We start from the raw sequence: 23,134 nt of genomic DNA, 5'->3' as shown, positions 1-23,134 counted from the left end.
TCTAACACTATTAAGACCCCTGAGCTAGATTAATGTCCCCAAACGTCATGGTTTGTGCCAACCTACTGACACTACACAAAGCTTCTTAAACACCCCCTAACCATTTTCGTATGAAAAAAAGATGGGGTGCTGCTGCTCTCCCAATCCACTACCAGCCCGCTTCAACACAATGCTGCGCGCGGCAAGAGCCCAGGCTTTCTGATCCAAGCCGCTTTCCGTACCGCTTCCGGGCAAAGCCGAGCACATGCTACGAAGCGCCCACACGTGTACGAAAAGTCCTGGCTCAGCCGCGAGTTGGCGCAGGCAGATGACGATCACAGACGCCGTAAAAGTGTAGACGTCCAGGATGTGGAGGGAGGCGGGGGCGGCGCCGGCCTGGAGGCAAAAGCTGTCACGTGGCGTAGAGACCGGCGCGCAGGTCCGCGCTCGCGCCTTGCGGGGGTTGGGGGATAAAGCGGCCAATGGCGAAGGAGGATAACCTGTACCGATGTGGGCGGGGCTGGGAGGATTTTCTTCCCCCCTCCTTTAAATTTGGAACGTACGGCGCGCGCTCCCTTCACGCCTAGGGGGATTCCCCCCTCCCCTTCCCGCTCTCTCTCCCTCCTTTTCTCCACCCACACGCCTCCCTGCCTCCCTTTACGGCTGCTCTGCGCGTGCGCGTTGCTGCGACGCTCTTCCAGTCTTTCCCTGCGCCGTGGGAGGTAAGTGCTGGCTCCTGACGCGGGTGCGTGCGGCGCCCCCTCCCCCCCGCTTAGTCCCTCCGCTCAGCCGTTGGAGCCGTTGGCGGGCCGCTTGGAATCCTCTCAGGCCAACGGCGAACCGGGCCGGACTGGTCTGGTGCAGAGCCGGGTCCGAGGCGGCCGGCGCCTTCCCCTCAGGCTTCTCCCCGGCGCCGCCTGCTCTTCCCACGAGGCGGCCATGCGGGGCGCCTCCCTTCGCGGGAGCTGGGGGCACTCGGGGCTGAGGAGATGGAGGAGCCGGGGGGCGGGGGCTTGAATTTCCCAGGCCAGCGGATCGTTTGCTCAGCTCTGTTTCTCTCATTACCCGCTCTGTGAGGAAAGCCATGTTTAAATTTGCCTGCTGACCGCCCCCCCCCCCCGCATAATAACGGTGTATGCCGCGGGGAAGCAGCGGTGCCCTCCGTAGAGTCGGATGGTGTCCCCAAGGGTCATCCATCCCAACCCCTTTGCCGTGCAGGATAGCCAGGTAGATAGCGTTGGGCCTACACCACCTCGTATCACACACCCCTCCCCGACCAACCTGGTTAGGAGCTGTTCGGAGTCCAAAGAATATCGGGAAGGGGGGTCGCAGCTTCTCCACCCATGATGGCCTTTTCGCTTCTTGGTCACGAGTGTTTAGAATTATCCAAGAAGGAAAGGCAGCCATGTTGGTCCCCAAGAAAACTGCTAGAATTCATAGTCGTCGTCGTCTTTGGCGATCACTCGTAGCTGAGTAACATTGTCTTCCATAAACACGGTTCTAACAGCGAGTCCGTACGTGACTGTGGATGCCAAGTCTGGGGCCATCTCCATTAGGACTAACCAAGATGAGAAAACGCCCTAATAAAGATACTGCCCTATTGCGGATTTTGGAATGTGTTTTGGGGATTTAACAGGTAGAGGAGCTCATTTGGCCATTGTTTTCCCACACTGGTTTCCCCTTTTGGTGGCTGGGTAGGTCAAAACGTGGCCCTGTGTGCTCAATGTGTGTGTGAGAGAGTAAGAAAGTGCACACCTATTAAGCTTCCATGTTCCTCTTAAGAATTGATGTGTAGGCTCTGTCCAAAGGTCGTCTAGTCAAATCTTCCCATACCTAGTACACCATCCCCCTCTGTTGAGCAATAGTGGGCACCCAGATACCTTTAAGATGCTCACAAACGCTTCCTGAGAGCAATCCTGTTTGTCATGCAGGGTAAAATAAGCTCTGTATCTGTTCAAATTCCATTCTCTTGTGAGAGTTTTAGTGATGCAGCAGCCCCATCTGCTTTTGCTTCAGCTGCTTAACGCCTATCTGCTGCATTCCCTACCAGTCATGGTACACCCTTACAGCTTTTAGACAGTGATGAAACAGGTTCCTGAGATCACTAAATGATAAGTAGACTTGCTTCGGCTGCCAGAATTGTGAACCACCACAAAATGCCTACTGTAAGCACCCTATATTAGTTATCCCTTTGCTCTTTCACATCACCTCTCCTCATGCATTTCATTTCTGGCTTGAGGGTAACTGCTGTGATTGTAATATCATGAAATGGCTGTAGTTGTTGCCAAAAAGGCACTTCTGAGAGATGGGATTCTTCATGCTGCTGCAACCATCCTGTAATAAGAAGCCCCATTTGCTGGTAATTGCTCAGTTGTATACCTCACCATACAATCAGACTGTGTGGAAAACATGTTACAGTTTTAATTGCTGTGGTGTATAAGGGTAAAGGGACCCCTGACCATTAGGTCCAGTTGCGGATGACTCTGGGGTTGCGGTGCTCATCTCGCTTTATTGGCCAAGGGAGCCGGCGTACAGCTTCCAGGTCATGTGGCCAGCATGTTTAAGCCGCTTCTGGTGAACCAGAGCAGCACATGGAAACACCGTTTACCTTCCCGCCAGAGCGGTACCTATTTACCTACTTGCACTTCATGCTTTCGAACTGCTAGGTTGGCAGGAGCAGGGACTGAGCAACAGGAGCTCACACCGTCGTGGGGATTCAAACCGCCGACCTGATCGGCAAGCCCTAGGCTCTCTGGTTTAACCCACAGAGCCTGTAGCTCTCACCAAATAGGAGCTGGCATTTGGCAGCAAAATACTGTTCATGTTTGAGTCAAGTGTGGGACAGTAGCACTTAATCTTCAATAATCCCCCAAAATTCTATTCCACAGCTTCAGAAACCAAATTTATAAATCTATTGTTCCAGTTTATAAATCTCTTACAATTTGCATTTCTTATAAATCTTGTAATTGTAATTTTACATTCCTTGTTACCATTTTCTCCTGCAACTTTTCTCTTCCTACTCTCCCCGTGCCCTGGCTGAGCCATAACATGGCAGTTGGGACCCCTGAGAGTAAAATATTGCCCTTCCCATCCCATATTGCAGTCTTGAGCTAGCATTTTTAGGATGTGTACTCAGTGACCACAGGGGACAGCTATTCCATTTCACAACGCTGTCGTACTTGCAGTGAAGGTGGAGATTGTTGATATGTTCAGTGCTGGACTGAGTATAGTACTTTATGTAACATGGTTCATTATATTCGAAGTATGGTATATAAGTGAGAGATTTGTGTTCATCTGCATATCTATTTATAACTCTATTAAAGATACAAATACTTTATTATGTAACTGATGCATGAAATAACGGGATTTATTTTTAAATTTTATAGTATTTGCCAGAACACACTACATACTATGGCTGATGAAGTTGATTTTACCACTGGAGATGCTGGTGCTTCTGCCACCTACCCTATGCAGTGTTCTGCACTCCGCAAAAATGGCTTTGTGGTGCTGAAGGGACGTCCCTGCAAGATTGTAGAAATGTCAACTTCAAAGACTGGCAAGCATGGTCATGCAAAGGTAATTGCTTGGTAGAGGTGTCTTGAGTTTTACTTTTGTTCTGGTATGCCAACATTGCTCTTCAATGAATATTAGTTAGTTTACTGATATTAAACATTAACATCTGATTTGCCAGGTGCATGGCCCAGTCCTACTTAACTTGCCACTATCTGTCCTTTTCTTGTAGTGCAAGTCTAGCTGGCTGTCCTAGTATAAGGTTTCTGACTTGGGTGGCATTCTCTGCTAGGGGAGAACATGGAAAATGAGTCCCCCAATATAGTGCACACTGTTTTTTAGTAAATTTGCAACCTCTCTAAATACCCTTGTCTGAATTGTGTATCTGATTCCAAGTGGTACACTGGTTCAATTCAGACATTGCATTCTTATTCTCCAAATCATGGTTTGGAGGATTACAAACATCCTGGAAGCTCATATCCCCCTCTCTAGTTTTGCATCACAAATGGAGGGAATCTGATGGTGAGGGTGAGAAGGGAACCAGTACAGATCTGCAGCACAACATGGTCCTCCCGGGTTTGGAACATGCCAGGATTAAGCTTGTGAATTTAAGTCAGAAAATTGAGGTGGCTTGAGTTACTCAAGCCTCTCTTTTGGAGCTTGTGTAATTTGTATCTAAGCACATGATTAAGTTCAGAACTGTCGCCATAAGCAAATATGATCTTGGTAGTTCTTCAGTAAGATATTTCCTTGGTAGAAGGATTCTTAAAGGTGATGGGCATGCATAGGTGACTTGAATCTAGGCAGTTAGCATAGAAGTTACATCCAAACATCAATTTAAATGCTAACTTTTGGTTTGTTGTTGTTGTTGTTTAGTCGTTTGTTTAGTCGTTTGTTGTTGTTTAGTCGTTTGTTTAGTCGTTTGTTGTTGTTTAGTCGTTAACTTTTGGTTACAGAAAACTATATGTCTCAGAATTCTAAGCTATTTGTGGAGATGGGTAAATCATTCATGACTTTTCTCTCCTGAAGTAAGATACTGTACTGTATAGGCTAGCCCAGCCTTTCTCAACCTTGGGTCCCCAGATGTTGTTGGACAACAACTCCCATCATACCTGACCACTGGTCCTGCTACCTGGGACGATGGGAGTTGTAGTTATGTGGAGACAACTCTTCCCAAAGCTCAGTGCCTCCTTAACTGGTTTTGGGTCAAATGTTGCTGAGGGCTGCCAAAAACGGCTTTGAGGGTCGCATGCAGGATTCATGCCATGTGTTTCACTGTCTTGTTCTAGTCAACGATAGACTGAAATTTGAGTATCATTATATGTGGCTTTTCTTTAGAGAACTGTTCCAGCTTTAGTCTCTGGGTGATGCACACTGCTTTCTATCTCCCCCCACCTACCCCAAACTTTGTTCTTGGAACATACTGTTCTTGGTAGCCTAAATATATGTGCATGAACATTCTCCTAGGTCCACCTAGTTGGGATTGATGTGTTCACTGGCAAAAAATATGAAGATATTTGTCCTTCCACTCACAACATGGATGTTCCTAACATCAAGAGGAATGATTATCAAGTAAGTCTACATTTTAATCTATACAAATAGAAAGTCCCTTCTGGGCATAGCCTGATATCCTATGAAAAGACTATGCTTCCTTAATTAAAATTCCACGTCTTAAATTACTTAGCCTTCCAAAGGACCCATCAAAATGAGCTGGGTTTTGTAATCTCGTGCCTCTGACATTTCATTTCCAGTCAAATACTTAACCCTTGGTGCAACCACTGGACAACATAAAATTCCATCATTAGAGGGAGTGGAGAGATTATTACAAATGCCATCTAATCATCATTATGAATTGATTTTGTAGGATGGGGGCCACCTTGAACATGCTAATAGAAAAGATGGGATACACATACACTTAATAAAACAAGTGGCCCTAAATATTCCCCTTGTGTCCAGACTAAGATGAATTGTTTCTGTCAGACTAAAAATTTTGTGCAATTTTGTTGTGCAGTTCCTTGCTTTGATGTATATGTTTAAATACATAGCGTAGTGTATGTTAGTAGAACTATCTTCAGGTACTTTGCAGTACTATGAAATATCTCATGCTGGGTTGATATGGTAGGAATTTCTTAAATAGGCTTTCCTATAAAATATTCAGGAATATTTGAAGCAAGTTACATTTGCAGAACATCTGCCAGTAGCAATATTAGGAGCCACATATAAAATTACTTGGCAGTTTTAGATCATCTTACTATATTTTTCAGTTTCAAAGCTGCTTTTGCTAGAAAGTTCTACTGAATACAGCATTTTTAGCTTTATCCCTTTAGTGACTAAAGCTGTGATTCACACTGAATAGATGCTGAGCTAAAAATGGTTGAAACTGGGTTCTGTGTATTAGAAATGTGCAAGGTTGTTCTTCTGTAGTAGTGGCTCTCAAACGGTGTGGTGTGCCACATTGATATAGCAGGAGACAATGGCAAGTGTGGCAGAAAGATTCCAGGACAGTCAATAAATATAATATGTGAATGATTCATATTCTCATTCACATTGTTTTATACATTTTTATTCTGAAAGTGTGGTCCAGAGAAAAAAGTTTTGAAAACCACTGGTCTATAGCAATCAGAAGCAAAATGCTAAGTTCAGAAAGCAACGCCCATATGCCAATACTTTTGACTGAACTTCATTCAATTATGAATAAAATTGAATTGGAATTGTTAATTTCTTGCAGCTGATCTGTATACAGGATGGATATCTCTCTTTGCTGACAGAAAGTGGTGAAGTTCGTGAGGATCTGAAGGTGCCAGAAGGTGAACTAGGCAAAGAAATAGAGGGGAAATATAATGCAGGCGAAGATTTCCAGGTAAAATCTCAGAGGTTTGAAAAAGTCTGGGGTTTTATTTTTCTTTTGACACCCAAGTTACCTTGAAAGTACTTTATTGCTGCTAACGGTTGATCTAAAATAACTTCCTGGGCCTTATTTTAATGGGGAGAAAAGAAAGGGGGATAAAGTGGAATTAGTTTTCTATTCTGAAATAATAAGTGGCTTATCTCTTGTAATTGCAGTTGGTTTTTTCTTTATTCATATTATTTATTATACTTTTTAATTGCTTACTAACTGAAGGTCTCCAAGCAACTTGCAACACATTTAAAATAGAAATACATTATACCTTCAAAGCAGAACGTATCGGCCATGGGAAGCTTTGGCATCACACTAGTAACAAAAACCAACATGTAAATCTAGTGGTTCCTAAGTAGCTAAGTACTGTAGACTGCCTGTTTTTCAAAAGCCAAGCCATGGTCCCCCTACTTTTGAAAATGTAATATTTGTTACGTCAATGGTGACACCATACCCCCCAAAATGTCCCAGCTCAACTGTGGTGTGCGTCTTCTGGACCACACTCCTACACAAGAGCATAGCCCTAAAAAAATGAGATGTCCCGAGCAGTTGATGAGCTATGGACCCCCTGGATAGGTTATGCAGACCTCCAATTGGGAATCACTGTCTCATTTTGTAAAAAACCTAGTGCCAAAATAATTACATGGAAATGATATCAGTGTCCTCCTAAACTTAGATGACCAGAATAAGTTAAAATTATATTCCTCAGCTTGTCTTTATTATAAATACTCCTTCCTATTTTTCAGCTGAACTCAAGCTACTGTTAAATTAGATTAGCTTAATTATGTGCTTTGTGATTAGCTTTTTGCTGGGAGGTTGACTAAAATTGGAATACTGGTGCTAGAACTATTGCCATCACAACACTTGTTGTAAATGTAATAGCTGTTTTGTGTATCCTAATAATGCTTTTTCTCTCTCCTTTAGGTATCAGTCATGTGTGCAATGAGTGAAGAATGTGCTGTAGCCATAAAACCTTGCAAATAGGACCATCTGGATTTGAGCAGCTGCTCATATCTCAGCAACTGCAGATTTCTTATTTTAGTTCTAATTATCACCAAAGCTATAACCTTCACTAGCAACCTCGTGTCTTTGTTTGAAAATAGTGCTGGCTAATGTTGCAAGCCATTTGGCAATATTAAAATTGCTGAAGTTCAAGTGCTTACAGGAATGGCAAGGCAGTCAAAACTGTCATTTTAGATCATGAGGTATTAACTAGTATGCTTTGCTCGAATGAGACTGTATAGCAGTGCCAATACCAAGGTAGTACTAAGTTTGGGTTTAAGTAAGAATAGTGTTTAAATACAAGATTTTAAACAAATGCGAATAACCACTTTTATCTTAAAATATGGTGAAATGTGGCTTGCACTGAACTGTGAATAGTCATTGAGCTGGAGACAAGGGAACTCATGTGATCAAAATGCCAGTGCTGATGGCCATGTACAACAAACTTATATCTGTAGTCTTGCTGGCTGGCTCACTCTTAACATGTCACCATTTGCCTGTGATGCAAACATCCAGAATATTGGATGCTTTCATACTCTGGTTAATAGTGCACAAAAGCTTGGGGTGGGAGGGAGGGAGAGGAGATTCACTAGAGGCCTTTGATTTCAACATGGAGTTCAGCCACTCTTCTAGTTTAAAAGAAGGGAATGCCTCAAGTGTTTCAGTATTAGGCATATTTGTTTTTGATTTTAACTCTTTAGTTTTGTAGCACAAATAGACTTTTTGACTTTTTATTAATGGATCAAAAGTGCACATACTAGCTTGTATAAAGGCTTAATATGAGCCTGGTTTCACGCAACTGAAATTAGGTCATGGGTTGTACAGTCCCAAAAAGAACTATGACAGAGTGCTCTATCAAGTACAAGAACTTCAGTGCTGTGTTAAAGGGTCACACTGACTCACAATCTACTTGTACAAGACTTGATTACACTGAACAGGCAAATGCCTAATCGCTAATAGACAATTTGTCTACATGACCTTCAACTTTGTAAGATCATGCTTCTGCTTCATTAGCATTTTGCGGGACACCAACTTAACTTAAATTTGCCTTAAATATTGGTAGCAACTGACTAACTTGAACTAGTGACTGGGTTCTTAAAACGTGCTTAGTTCATTACTGGCAGCTTTTTGTGTGCATAGGAAACAGGATTTTGAGCTTCAATTAGGAATATGGTTGCCCTTTAATCAGTGAAGTTAGTTAGACAACAGGTGTAAATGAACTGCATCAGGGTCTAGTGGTAGGCTCTATATTATAAGTATCTATGCAGAAAAGGGGCACAATGCAGATTGATTTGGCAATAAACACTCGAACAAAGCACAGTCTTGATGTGGTAGTAAATAACTACATATTTCAAGATCTAGGGCTACTGGAAAGCTGAAGGATTTTAGCATATTTAGTCTAATCATGTGAGTGTTCCTAGATAGTTGATTCTCAATAGTCATGGTTTGAATGAGAAGTCCCAGTTTGAAACATGGACTCAGCTAGTATCATTAGTCATGAATGTGAACAGTTTTGAGAAGTAAACTGGTGTCATAGTATCTGAAGAGTCCTACTAACATCTTAACTGCTTGCATCATCTTAAGGACGTATGCAACTAAAATGTGTAGAGGCAGGTGGCTTTTGGAAATGTGTTACTGAAGTGCCCTATTATACTTCGGAAAACATACTGTCTTAATTTCAACTTGACTTTTAGCAGTCTGGAACCACAGAATATCTAGACTAGATGGAGGGGGGAATCTGCTAAGTAGATCTGTATGGCGCTCTTTTGCATACAGGTTTTGCAATGTCATTTCACCAGTAAAAACTACAGTATTTACAATAAGACAATAGCAAAGCCATTTCATTAGTAGAGAGCAGTCTCTACAAACCCACCAGGTTTACAATAAACTAACTTTGCTAATAAAAGCTTAATACTGTATCTTTCAGGTTATTTAAGCTATTTCAGGGTAATCATGTTTCTCTAAATTCACTTTTAAATGGTTTTTACTTCATAGTTGGAACAAACTATTTAGTTGGAGCAGGTGGAAGCTCTTCTAACAAGCTGTAAGCCAAAATTAAGGCTGTTGATATGAGCAACTCAGTCCTGCTGCTGTTCTGTAATGGTGCAAGCTTTCTTGTTTGGGTCCATTGATGTTTTGTTCAGTGTGCTGTAGGTTCTCTTGCCTCAGATGTTAGGAACTTCTTTTTTAAAACCCAACTTTACCTCTTGATGTGTTGTTGTGTCTTTGTTCAACAAAACCACTGCTAGTTGAGCCATGACTTGAATATACTCTTCTCAGGGCTGCTCTTGTGAAGAATTGAAAGAGCTTAAGTTGATTATTTTAACGAAGCTGCTTGAAAGTCTTACAGGGTTTTGTATTCCATAAATTTATAGCATGCCTATGATGCAAGTAAAGTTCTAGTACATTGAACCTTAGTCTAACACAGTCAAACATTGTGACCAAGCTATTCTAGTGACTAGATGACATGTTTGACTGCAGTAAGCTTTAAGTATGGAAATGTTGGCTGTGTCTGGAAACTTTCATAGAACAAGCTGTGCTTAAACATTTTATTCTGTGTAAAGCATATGACTCTCATACATTATACTCACATTTCCACAGTACAACTCGGACAATGATCTCTGTGGCTTTTATTTACATTGTTTTATCTAGGTCTTGTAGTGAACGCTCATGACTGTTACATTAACATATAATTTTAAACAACGTGTGGGGAGAAGGGGTTTTTGTATTTGCCACATACGGTAGCTCAGACAAGTATGCAATATACCTACTGGCTAGCAAATGGATGCAGTGTTCATTGTACAGGAGTGACTTTTGACTTTAAAAGCAAAACTTGAAAGGTTTGTATTTTTTCTGCATTTCTGTAATAGCGTATTCATGTGTTAAGAGTTCTTGGCTTTTAACGACTGTTTTATTGAAAAGTTTGAATTATGATTTGGATCACAATGAGAATAAAGTTTGAACCTAAGTGCTACTCTTTTGACTTTTTTCCCTACAACTGCTAATAAATGCCTTGTATATGCACTTCCACAGATTATGAATTCTATAAGGACATGACCCTACTGTAGTTTCCTTATTAAGCATACATCATTGATCACAATCTCACTTGAAAAGGATGGCTGCTGTAGATTGCCCAATAAAAACTGACCTGAGCAAATACATTTGCTTGAACAGCACGAAGGTGCCCAATATTTCTTCCATTGTAAAACAAGGTTTGGGGAGGACCTGACACCCAAAAGCTAAAACTGATTGTTAATATCTGCTGCATTGCAAAGAGGGGAGAGGTTTGGGGTTGGAAGGGGCTTCTTGAACCCCTGTAATGTAGTCCACTGTTACTTCAAAGGTGGGCAAAGAGATTTTTGGCCAGCTAGTATTTGGGGTCGTCATACATCCAGAATAGTTTCCCGGTGGAAATCAGTCAAAATATCCAGAAGAATCCTAAACAGGAAACCTTTTTAAAATAATAATTGTGTTAATTTAATTTGGTTTTGATTTGTTAATTGGAAAAAAAAACAATCCGGGTTTTCATTGTTTGAAATATGGCAACCCTAAATAGTACTTGTCTAATTGGGAAGCGCTTTTCCAAGAATAGCTTGCCTGCATAAAAATGCAGTGTGGGTGGGTGGGTGTGGTGGAGCCTTGTGGCATTTCCACACTCATAACAGACTACGGGTTTCAAAAATCCTATAGCGATTGTAGGGAACCTTGGGAAGAGGTGTCGCTCGGAGGTAGAGCCTCGCTCGGCATTCAGAAGGACTCCAGTCCCAAGCCTCTCCACCCGGGGCTGCGTATGCCCCCTGGGGGTCTATTGCCCTGGGGAGCTGTTTCCGGTCGGTTCTTCCTCGCGCTCCTTGGGTTTCTTATTTCTATTGATTAAACTTGAAAAAAACCTCAAAATAAAGAAGCGCCGGGACACCAGGACCCGCCCGCCGGAATCTGTACCAGCCAGCTTCCGGTGTGCGCACGTTACCGGAAACGAGCGGGCGCGTGGCACCCGGAAGTATTATCCCTGATCCGAGCGTCAACTCTCTTGCTTTATCCCTCGAGCATGGCCCACGCTGCACGTCATTGCGTCACGGCGCGAATATCTATAAAAGCGCGGCCGCGATGCTTCCGCCCTCCCTTTCTCCATTGCCTGGCCAAGATGGCGCCGGTGAGTTTCTGAGCCGGGCGGGCTGTGGCGGGAGACACGCGCTGCGGGTGGGTTAAAGGAGGGCAGGAAGACTTCCCTGCTCCTTTCCGACACGCTAGTAAACCTTGCAGGGCTGTTGGGAGGCTGCTGTGTAGCTGTGACCCTAAACCCCCCTTACCTGGGAGTAAGCCCGTTGCATTCAGTAGGATTGCCTGTCGTGTTTGGCACCCTGAGTTCATGGGCGCCACACACGTTTTGCAAGATCACGTACATAATGCGAAATAAGGTCTGGAGGACTCTTGTGAAGAACTCTCTTCGCTCATTGCCAATTTTCTAAGGTACCTCATTCACGTCGTCGTGCTTTTCGGAGATGGGTTTCCTAATCCTCTCACGCAAAGGGACATTGCAATTTGAGGTCATTCTTGATCATTGGTCCACACTGCCTGGGAGTCCAGCAACATCTGAAGGTCGCCCAAGTTTGCTGTTCCAGCAAAAATGCATAGGACATCCATAAAGGGACATGGGAAATCTTGTAGTAGATAGGTAGCCGTGTTGGTCTGCCATAGTCAAAATAAAAAAATTCCTTCCAGTAGCACCTTAAAGACCAACTAAGTTAGTTCTTGGTATGAGCAGTGTATCTGAAGAAGTGTGCACGCACACGAAAGCTCATACCAAGAACTAACTTAGTTGGTCTTTAAGGTGCTACTGGAAGGAATTTTTTTATTTTGACTATGGGAAATCTTGAAAACCCTGTGGATAAATTAAATGTCAACTGGCAATAGTAAATGATGAGTGTCCCCAGTTCTGCATCTTGTGTATAACCACCACTTAACTTTAGGTATGCCGGTGGTACCTCAGTAAGAACTTGTTCTGGAGGTCCACTCTTAACCTGAGGTACCACTTTAGCTAATGGGAGCTGCCACTGCGCAATTTCTGTTCTCATCCTGAAGCAAAGTTCTTAACCTGAGGTACTATTTCTGGGTTAGCGGAGTCTGTAACCTGAAGCGTCTGTAACCTGAGGTCCCACTGTACATCTTAACATTAGGTATACATCAGAAGAAAGGAGGGGGAGCCCAATGTTATGATAGCCACAAATGAAGGAATGACACTTAATCCTGGTCTTCCATAGCACTTAAGTCCAACCCCCCCCCCTAGTTGTTATTATTTATTAAATTTCTATAAACCTTTCATCGGAGGATCACAAGGTGGTTTACAATATGAAAACACAAAAATACATAGTAATGTAACCAAATTCCCTCCCCCTCCTCTATTTAAAAGACCATAGTGTTTAATTAGCAAAAATTCAAGGTGCTGTACATCGTTCTTCCTTTCATTGAATCGCCACAAGAACACTCAAAGGTAGGTTAGGCGAAGAGGTAGTTACTGGCCCCAGGTCACCTAGTTAGCTTCATGGCTGACACCTTAATCTCCCATATCCTAGTCTAGCATTCTAACCACTTGACTGCCCTGATTGGACAGATTCTGCCACCTCACAGGTCCTGGATATGGGCCCTTTGGATTCTAGTTGGTGCTCGTGGCAGAAACTGCTCTTGTTTGTTTGGCGCAAGGTCCTCCATTAATTTAGTCTAAAATAGGGTAACAAAAAAAGTTGTCCCTAGCCCTTTGAGAGGAAAACAAAGTTAGCTATTAAAGAGCTGTTAATTCTTGTGCTTGGCTTGCACCGTTGTGAGGGTAGGTGATGAAATTTTGATTGCTAATTTATTTTCTGTGTTAAGTGAAAGTTACTGGATAAAGAATATTGGTTAAGTAGATAAATATATTAAGGCATGTCTGATATATGAGGTATATATTTCCTCTTGACTATACTGATTGAAGATAAGGATCATAAAATAAATACTAACTTCAGGGGCATGTTTGGTTTTCTTTTAGCAAAAGGACAAGAAACTGAAAAAATCAACTTGCAAGTATAGCCTTGACCTCACCCATCCTGTAGAAGATGGAATATTTGATTCAGGAAATTTTGTAAGTAGTTCTGCTGTTCACACTTCTTTGGTCATGTTTTAATGGCAGCATACATTGAAACTTAAGGAAGGAAGCTAAAAAATTCAAATGCTTGAGGTTTCTTTTAAAGGAAATTAAGTCTGTGCGTGTTTATAGTAAAATTCATGATAAATAGTTGCCCTTTAGTCAAATCAGCCTATGGGTAAGAATTTGACTCCTACAACTGTAAATCATTCCCAGCCAATTAATCACATCCTGTTTTAATTCTTACTGCCTGCAATTACCTTTGCTTGAGCAGGGAGGTTTGGATTACAGACCTGGATGGGATAATTATTTAGCCTGGCTTAGTGACTATCTTAATCATAATCCAGATGGATTCCATACCAAATGACTGTATCTTACCAATGTTTTGGTATCTTAAAATAAATATATATAGAGAGACAGATATTGTAGGTTATGAATTACATTAATAGGAATATTTCTATTCATTTTTTATGATTCTTGCATGATTTATTTGCATTCCGTGACTGTAATAATGGATTTTCTGGCTAGGGTCACTTCCCTAGTTCCACATCTAGGGCACCATTCCCTAGTGTTGCATTTTTTTTTTTGTTTCTTGAATTAGGAACAGTTCCTGAAGGAAAAAGTTAAGGTCAATGGAAAAACTGGAAACTTGGGAAATGTAGTTCATATTGAACGCTTTAAGAACAAAATCACAGTGACATCTGAAAGGCAGTTCTCAAAAAGGTGGGTGTTCTTTATTTTGTGTGGTGGGCTTTTCTTTCTGATTTTAGCTCAAACCTCAGGACACGTAGCAAGAATTGTAAACAAATTTAAAAAGTGGCTTTAGTTGAAATTCCCCAGTTAAGCTAACCTGAAGTAACAGCATTTGAGGCTGTTTATTATCTCGTGTCTTTAGCATGTGTGTCTGTGCCAAGCGCACACTTGACACCTAAAGACTATTTGCAGTTCTGTTCTGGAATACCAGCTTTTGTAAGAGACCTGGAAGACAAGGTTGGGCTATTTAATTTGCTCAGCTTCCTACAGTTGATTTCTTAACTAGTATGATATATTTGAAAGGAAGCTAATGGATTTCACTTGATTTCCAAATATGTGTTCTTGGGTTGTTGTTTTTTGTGGGAGAGCAGTGTAATATTTTGGCAATTCCTGGAGTGGCCTAGTTTTTGCCTACTCAATTGGTCACTCATAGGATCATATTAAACTTTCCCATACCAAGTCAGACCATTTACCTTTTTTTAAAGAGGGCCAGATTTGATGCGCAAGGGCCAACCAAAGTTGTTGAGCTGCCACAGGGGCGGGATGAGGCCCCCAAAAGGGACCTTGGACATGCCTGGTCTAGGCTGATGGCAACAGCACTCTGGGGTTTCAGAGACTGAGGCTCTCCCAACCCTGTCTAGAGATGCTGAGGGTTGAAGTTGGGACCTTCTGCCTAGGGGGCAGGTTCTCTACTACTGAGCTATGGCCCTCATCCTTTGGTGAATTAAGTTCATCTATAAAAGATATGGGTAAAGGGACCCCTGAACATTAGGTTCAGTCACGGACGACTCTGGGGTTACAGCGCTCATCTTGCTTTATTGGCCAAGGAAGCCGGCGTACAGCTTCTGGATCATGTGGCCAGCATGACTAAGCCGCTTCTGGCGAACCAGAGCAGTGCATGGAAACGGTGTTTACCTTCCTGCCAGAGCGGTACCTATTTAGCTACTTGCACTTTGACGTGCTTTCAAACAGCTATGTTGGCAGGAGCAGGGACCGAACAATGGGAGCTCATCTCGTTGCGGGGATTCAAACCGCCGACCTTCTGATCGGCAAGCCCTTAGGCTCTGTGGTTTAGACCACAGCACCACCCGCATCCCTCATTTCATCACATGTAATAGTATTTATATAGCACCTCAGTGATTCAGATTTTTTCATATAATTCTCAGCCTTTCAACAATCTTGAAAGGTGGGTCTGCTTGACCTCCTGGTTATAAATGGGGCAGATAACAATAGTGGCTTGCCTAAGTCCATTCAGTGAGTTCACAACAAACAACAAATTTCAACTGGGAACTTTCTGGTCTTCCCTTGTCTATAGAATTGCAGACTTAGGTGTTCTGCTAGACAGGCTACGTCTTAAGCGTCAGCTGCTCAACAAATAATCATTGTTGCTTTTTGCAGTCATCGACTGCTGTCTTGTATCACGTCTTTGTAAACGCTTGTGATCAAATTACATCATACGCTTAAAATCACTTGGCCTTTTGTGTTAAAGGTACCTTAAGTATCTCACAAAGAAGTATCTCAAGAAGAACAATCTCCGTGACTGGCTGCGCGTGGTTGCGTCTGACAACGAGACCTACGAACTACGTTATTTCCAGATCAGCCATGATGACGAAGGGTCTGAAGCCGAGGAGTAGAATAAGCTTTTATGTGGAGCATTGTCTTCCCTGCTGCACAGCGTGTACACATGAATCATCTATTTATGAGAATGAAATCATTTATTACCAAAGAAAAATTGTACACTGACTTTACTTATAGATTGCTGTGGGCACCTGGGATTCGTTGTGTTTCAAAAGTTTCATTAAAGGAGCCTCCTGATAAATTATAATCTGCAGTTCTCTTGTGGACATGACATGAGGTTTTGCCTACCTCATGGGGGTTGACCTGGCTTGTGTGACAGAGACCTGGGTGTGCGAAGGGGAAACTTACCTTATGAGAGATGGCACCCCCAGGTTTCTCCGTCCACCAGTCGTGGACTGTGGGCCGGGGGGGGGGGAGGGGTGGCATTATTAATCCGGGAAGATTGTTCTTTCAGGGCTCTACCATCGCCATCAATCCCCGGCATTGAATGGGTTGGCCTAGTGTGGGGCTCCGAGGTGAGCTTGGCTGTCTGGCTGGTGTACTGGCCACCTAGCGCACCAGAAGCCACCCTGTCAGACCTATTGGAGGCGGTGGCCGGCTGGGCCTTGGAGTTCCCTAACCTATTGGTATTGGGGGACTTCAACATCCATGCTGATGCCACTCCCTCCTCACAGGCTCTGGACCTGGTGTCTTCCATGGCAACACTAGGGCTCTCCTAGTTTGTTTCGGGCCCCACACATCAAGCAGGCCACACGCTGGATTTGATCTTTGGCGTCGGTATAGATGTGATCATGTCTCCTTCGATGGTGCCATGGTCTGATCACTACACTCTGAAAGCCAGGATTGATTTTCCATCCCCACCCTGCTTAGGTGGCGAGCCAATTTGGGCTCGCCTGCAGAGGCTGATGGACCCTGATAGATTCCGTCAGGCCTTGCAGGACCTTGCTCCCCCTGGCGACTCATTGACTGAGCTTGTTGAGGGCTGGAATATCCAGCTCCTAGCAGCCATCAATGAGATTGCACCTAGGCGACCTTGCAGAAACTGGGCTCCCTGGTTTACCGAGGAGCTTCGGAAAATGAAGCGGGACCTCAGACAGCTAGAGCGAGTATGGCGGGGTGCCTGTGACGGAGCCTCAAGAACATCTTATAGGGTTTTTATGAAAGCTTCCATTGCCTCCGCTAGCTCTCGCGCAGCACAATTATTTAGCATAATTAGGTCTTTAGCGTCCCTTGAAGGATAGCCAATTTGACACACAGCTGTGAGGCATTTGCGAGCTTTTTTGCGGAGAAGGTCCTGTTGCTCCGCCATGACCTCCCTGCCAATTTGGATACAATAAAGGAACTGGAGGCCCCTCGACTGTCCTTGGGTCCAGTATTGGACCACTTTGACCGGATATCCCCAGCCGATGTGGACAGACTCCTCCGAGCTGGAAAGCCCACCACCTGTCCTCTTGACCCGTGCCTGTCTTGGCTGAGTAGAGCGTGTCCAGATGAGGTGCGCCCCCCCCCGGGTGATATCAATTTGTCCCTTGGCACCGGGATATTCCCAGGGGAACTGAAGGAGGCAGTGGTGCGCCCGCTCTTAAGGAAAACATCATTAGATCCCTTAGATCTATCTAATTACCGCTCGGTTTCGAATCTTCCGTTCCTGGGTAAGGTGATTGAGAGAGCGGTTGCTGAACAGCTTGGTAGGTTTCTGGATGAAACATCGGCTCTGGATCCATTCCAGTCTGGCTTCCGTGCTGGTCATGGGACCGAGACGGCTCTGGTCGCCCTAACAGATGGTCTCTGCAGGCAGCTGGATCGAGGCGGGTCGGGGCTGCTGATTCTTCTAAGCCTGTCAGCAGCCTTCGACATAGTTGATCACGAACTCCTGGACCACTGCCTTGCCGACGTGGGGATCCAGGGCACAGTCCTTCAATGGCTGCGCTCGTTTCTCTCTGGTCGGGGACAGAGGGTGGCGCTTGGGGGGGAATTGTCATTGCGCCACTCCTTGGTGTGTGGAGTGCCTCAGGGTGCGATTCTCTCCCCGATGCTTTTTAACATCTTTATGCGCCCCCTCGCCCAGCTTGTCCGGAGTTTTGGGCTGGGTTGCCATCAGTATGCCGATGACACCCAACTCTATCTGTTGATGGATGGCCATCCTGACTCGGCCCCAGACACACTGAGCAGATGTCTGGAAGCTGTGGCTGGATGGTTATGTGGGAGCCGGTTGAAGTTAAATCCTTTGAAGACAGAGGTCCTCTGGCTGGGACGGGGCGATATGGGATTGAGGGGGCAACTCCCATCTCTTGCGGGGTGCAATTAGTGCCAGCATCGTCCGTTAAGAGCTTGGGTGTAATCTTCAATACCTCCCTCTATGGAGGCGCAGATTACAGCTATAACAAAGGTGGCATTTTTTCATCTCCGCCAAGCTAAGCAGTTGGCTCCTTATCTCTCTCACCCTGACCTAGCCACTGTGATCCACGCGACGGTCACCTCCAGACTGGATTATTGTAACTCGCTCTACGTGGGGCTGCCCTTGAGACTGACCCAGAAACTCCAGCGGGTGCAGAATGCTGCAGCGAGACTCCTTATGGGGTCTTCGCTGCGAGATCACATTCATCCGGTACTATACCAGCTGCACTGGCTCCCGGTGGAGTACAGGATCGGGTTTAAGGTGCTGGTTTTAACCTTTAAAGCCCTATACGGCCTAGGACCCTCGTACTTACGGGACCGCCTCTCCTGGTATGTCCCACAGAAGAACTTACGGTCTGCAAATAAAAACATCCTGAAGATCCCAGGCCACAGAGAGGTGGCCTCAACTAGAGCCAGGGCTTTCTCAGCCGCGGCTGCAATCTGGTGGAACGCTCTGTCACAAGAGACTAGGGCCCTGCGGGACCTGACATCTTTCCACAGGGCCTGTAAGACAGAGCTGTTCCACTAGGCCTTTGGTCAGGGTGCAGCCTGACCCCCTCCTCTGGCAATCTGCACAGAATTTTGCTTAAGGGTTGCCATAAATTTGATTTTAATTAATTTTTATAATGAAAGGTTTTTAGAATGCTGGGTTATTTTGATTGTTGTTAGCCGCCCTGAGCCCAGCTTCGGCTGGGGAGGGCGGGGTATAAATAGAATTTATTATTATTATTAATACATAACACAGTCATATATTTATACTTAATGGCCACATTCCTGTAATCTCTGTGACTGACCAGTCCATTATACAGTGATACCTCAGAGGTCCGTTCTTAACCTGAAACTATTCTTAACCTGAAGCTATTTAAGCAGTTTCTAGATTGCGCTCTCTCTATATATTTAGTGGTTGCAGAGTCTCCTGTGTAGAATGACTTCAGCCAATAATAGCTGGTTTGGAATAATCTGGTTAAGGCAGTTAAATCAGAAACTAATTTCAGAAGAAAAGTCTTAGTCTTTCAGTTCTGCTATTATGTTTGGCCAAAGGTCAGTTCCCGACAATGGTTATGCAAGTGATTTATTCTGCCTTTCCCCTCCCTTCAGAGAGCATCATGCATATAGCAAGAGCATTGATGGAATAATTTTATGCAAGCCCTATTTGTAATTTTTGGTAACCATACTTTCAAAAGTGAGTGGCTATCTGCAAGACGGCCGTTGGCATTCGTGATTATTCATTATGGGTGATAATCAGCGTTCATCACACTCATGAGTAGACCCATTGAATTCAATAGGCAAGTTTTAAGTCAATTGATTTATGTGGGTCAAGTTGAAGCATGACCTAGGTGGATGTCAGCCTTTCTACTTGTATTCAGCCTTTCTTCAGTAACTCAAGGTGAGATATGTGTTGCTCTCAGATGGCTTCCCTTCCCAGCACTGACCAGACCTGTGTGACTTCAGCAAGGTTGCAGCGTTGCGTGCCTTCAAACCCTGATGATCTTACTGTTTCAACTTTAAAGATGATTTGCAAACGAAGGAAGGCAATAATAATAATAATACAATTCCAGCAACAATGCTAAAAATGAGAAGATGTGTTTTTTTAAGCTGTAGGAACATAAAACAATAGTTGCCTGACCTTGTCAACCTGGTGCCTTCAATATGTTTTGGACTACAACTCACATCTGTAGTGGACACCCCAGTGCTCTCTGAGGCTGATGGGTGTTGTAGTCCAAAGCAGCTAGATGGTGCTAGGTTGGCTAATAATAATAATAATTTACAGCGGTACCTCTGGTTACGTACTTAATTCATTCCGGAGGTCCATTCTTAACCTGAAACTGTTCTTAACCTGAAGCACCACTTTAGCTAATGGGGCCTCCCGCTGCTGCACAATTTCTGTTCTCATCCTGAAGCAAAGTTCTTAACCCGAGGTACTATTTCTGGGTTAGCGGAGTCTGTAACGTGAAGCGTATGTAACCCGAGGTACCACTGTATTACTTGTACACCGCCCATCTGGCTGGGTTTCCTCGGTCACTCTGGGCAGCTTTCAACAGAATATTAAAAACACGATAAAACATCAAACATTAAAAACTTGCCTAAACAGGGTTGCCTTCAGATGTCTTCTAAAAGTCAGATACAGTGGACCCTCCGGATATGAACTTAATTCATTCTGGGGGTCCGTATGTACCCCGAAAGTCCGCATCTAGAGGCACTGCTTCTGTGCACACGCATGGCACAATCAAGTGCTTCTGTGCATGTGTGCAGAGCGCTTCTGCGCACGCACGCACAGCAAAACCCGGAAGTATGCACTTCCAGGTTTGCTGTGTTCGCAACCCGAAAGTTACGTTACCCAAAGGTACATCCTGAATTGTAGTTCAACAACATCAGGAGGGCCACAGGTTCCCCCACCTCCCAGGTAGATTTTTGTTCCTCATCCACCAGGTGGCTCTCAAGTCTCCAGTGACTGACTTACTATTTGAATATAATGTATGGGTAGTCCGTGATTATAAAAGGACTGGCTGTTCCGTTCGGGAACTCGCCTCTCCCAATAATCTCTTTAATAGACCTGAACATCCACGTAGTCTTTAGCACTGTTTTTATGTACACTCCAGTGAATTTATATTGCCAGTTTAAAATATCGGTTCACTGGGCTGCTAACAGTCTTCGCCACTAGCTGGCTGTATTGCACCATAATAATAATTCGGCAGAGCGTGCAGTTTTAGAAGGGAATGTAAATGAACATCTCAGGCAAACAAGCTGGCGTCTTAACACTTTTTGTGCTCCCCCACCCCCCAAGCCATGTGGGTCGGAGTATTGCCCCACACAACTTGGTTAATGGGCAGCTCATTATTCATTGCAAAAGCTACCGTATAGCCTTTTGAAGGGCAAACAGAAGTTGCAAGTGAGCTTCTGAGTTCTTCAAAGCTCTTCTTCCAGTTAAGAATGTAAGAAGGACCCTGCTGGATTAGTTAGACCAAAAGCCCCATCTAATCCAGAGCTCTCTAGGCTAAGGTTACCAGACATCCCCTTTGCTGGGGACAGTCCCCAGATTTACAAATCAGTCCCCATACAAAACCAATTGAAGTTGAAATGTGTCCCCGGATTCACTGGAAAAAATCTGGTAACCTTACTCAGGATAGAGGGTTTAACCAGTTGCCTATGGGAAGTCTGCAAGCAGGATTTGAGTGTTATAGCATAATCCTCAGCAACTGCTATTCAGGTACACTGCCTCTGGTCCTATAGGACATCATGACTAGTAGCCATGAATTTATCCCATCCCTTTCTAAAGCCATCCAAGTTGGCATCCACCACTGCATCTTGTGGCAGTGAGTTCCATAGTTCAACTGTGCACTGTGTAAAGGGCCTCCTTCCAGCTATTCTGGATCCCCATCATCCAGCAGTATGTTAAACCAAAGGGGCACCTAGTGCAAGACTTTTGGGGCAGATGTTTGGGGCTCCACTGAGAATTAGCAGGAGGGGCCCCCACCAACCGGAGTAAATGATGTATCACAGATTCTCATCTAAAGAATGGGAGCCAGCCCCCACCCCATAGGACCAGCTGAACTAAGTGATGCTATGCACATTGAATTGAATATGGACTAAGCAGCTGAACTTAGGTCCCACTGAAATCAATGGGACACAATTTAGCCATGACTTTCACATAGCATGGGATGGGATCATAAAATTGGAAGGGACCAATGGTAGGCTGACCAGAAGAGGATGTGGCCCTTGGTCTGTAAAAGATTCCCCACCTCTGTTCTATTGTTAGATAAGAGCACCCCCCTGTTAATTTAAAAAACCAGGCTGGCAGGTGGAGGTGTGAGGAGGAAAACCAGGTGTGATGTTGGAGTCCAGAAGTGTAGTTTGTAACAGTCTTAAGAAGTAGCGTGGGAGGTGTCAGGCAGATGAAATTAAATGCGTTCCCTGCAGTGTAAAACAGGCTGCATTGACAGCTGCAGTGACAAAGAATCTGGCAGAAGGCGCTTGCAAAGTCAGGTGCCAGCTTGGTTGACAGTTTCCCTCCTGATGAGGTGTTTTTGGAAATTGCACATGGCTGCAGGCAGGATCTGGGCAGGGGAGATTTTTATTCTGGCTATATTGGCTTGACAATCTGGCTGGCCACTGTGAGAACAGGATACCGAACTACATGGGCCTGATCCAGCAGCGCTTGTCTATTCTTGTGTTTTTCCAGACCTCTTAAAGTAGTTTCAAAGAGGTTTTGCTTTTTGTGGTTTCAAAGTGGGGCTGTGCCTTGATGGTAGAGCCATCCCAGCATCCAGATTGGGGTGGGGCGCATCCCAGCATGCACCATAGGGGTGGGGTGCACCGTGGGGCCTCCAGAGTCTGCCTGACTCCTCCCACTCCTCCCCACAAGTGGAGGGGAGGCAGCGGGCGGACCATTTGGGCAGCATGGAGCCTGTGTGCCTGCAAGCCACCATGTCTCTCCCAGGAGAGAAGTGTGGCTCGGGTGCGCTGCAGGCCCTGCAGTGAGTGGCACCCCGCATTTTGTCACCCCCCTCAGTGGTGACACTCGGGGCGGCCCACACACCCCTTCCTCTGCCCCTGAATCCATTATGCCGAGGTGCCAATTTTTGCATCTGGCTCCCAATCCACTGAGATGCCATTTCCTAACTGACTCACATTCAGAAGAGCTCAGAATTCTAAGGTCACCATCACACCCAAGACATCTGAAGGCAGCCCTGTATACTATAGGGAAGTGAATTTTTTTTAATGTTTAATGTTTTATTATGTTTTTATATATATTGGAAGCTACCCAGAGTAGCTGGGGTAACCCAGTCAGATGGGAGGGGTATAAATAATAAAATTATTATTATTATGGAATAGGACGTCCCTATTTTCATCGGAGAAATGTTGGAGGGTACAACTCTCAGAGTGGTTTCACAACCAATCCC

General features: G+C 44.5%; 2 protein-coding genes across 4 annotated transcripts; both read left to right on the top strand.

Annotated features, from left to right (window-relative positions):
* The first annotated feature begins 348 nt into the window (after nt 1-348).
* On the top strand, nt 349-10,355 carry EIF5A2 (eukaryotic translation initiation factor 5A2). Of its 3 annotated transcripts, none has more exons than XM_083504626.1 (5): nt 349-701; nt 3,366-3,555; nt 4,957-5,061; nt 6,218-6,349; nt 7,310-10,355. In XM_083504626.1, the coding sequence occupies exons 2-5, from the start codon at nt 3,391-3,393 to the stop codon at nt 7,367-7,369; spliced, it is 462 nt and encodes a 153-aa protein (XP_083360752.1). In that variant the 5' UTR covers nt 349-701; nt 3,366-3,390; the 3' UTR covers nt 7,370-10,355. The 3 variants fall into 3 exon arrangements, with proteins under 3 accessions (XP_083360752.1, XP_083360751.1, XP_083360753.1); XM_083504625.1 differs by lacking the exon at nt 349-701 and adding an exon at nt 811-1,206; XM_083504627.1 differs by lacking the exon at nt 349-701 and adding an exon at nt 824-2,338.
* Nucleotides 10,356-11,412: 1,057 nt separating this feature from the next.
* Nucleotides 11,413-16,083, top strand: RPL22L1 (ribosomal protein L22 like 1). The gene is made up of 4 exons (XM_083504641.1): nt 11,413-11,540; nt 13,410-13,502; nt 14,107-14,228; nt 15,748-16,083. The coding sequence occupies exons 1-4, from the start codon at nt 11,436-11,438 to the stop codon at nt 15,890-15,892; spliced, it is 465 nt and encodes a 154-aa protein (XP_083360767.1). The 5' UTR covers nt 11,413-11,435; the 3' UTR covers nt 15,893-16,083.
* The last annotated feature ends 7,051 nt before the right edge of the window (nt 16,084-23,134 follow it).

This window comes from Podarcis liolepis, assembly GCF_965112155.1.
Source record: "Podarcis liolepis genome assembly, chromosome: 5".
Classification (NCBI taxonomy): domain Eukaryota; kingdom Metazoa; phylum Chordata; class Lepidosauria; order Squamata; family Lacertidae; genus Podarcis; species Podarcis liolepis.
The sequence above is the reverse complement of the archived record's forward strand: the minus strand, read 5'-3'. Positions and strand labels throughout refer to the sequence as shown.

Bases quoted from the DNA above. Each gene is read 5' to 3' on its own strand.
- EIF5A2 (XM_083504625.1), top strand. From the start codon at position 1,115: ATGCCGCGGGGAAGCAGCGGTGCCCTCCGTAGAGTCGGATGGTGTCCC. The intron at 3,556-4,956 runs GTAATTGCTTGG...ACATTCTCCTAG, and splicing joins GCAAGCATGGTCATGCAAAG to GTCCACCTAGTTGGGATTGA. The intron at 6,350-7,309 runs GTAAAATCTCAG...TCTCTCCTTTAG, and splicing joins ATGCAGGCGAAGATTTCCAG to GTATCAGTCATGTGTGCAAT.
- RPL22L1 (XM_083504641.1), top strand. From the start codon at position 11,436: ATGGCCCACGCTGCACGTCATTGCGTCACGGCGCGAATATCTATAAAA. The intron at 11,541-13,409 runs GTGAGTTTCTGA...GTTTTCTTTTAG, and splicing joins GCCTGGCCAAGATGGCGCCG to CAAAAGGACAAGAAACTGAA. The intron at 14,229-15,747 runs GTGGGTGTTCTT...TTTGTGTTAAAG, and splicing joins GAAAGGCAGTTCTCAAAAAG to GTACCTTAAGTATCTCACAA.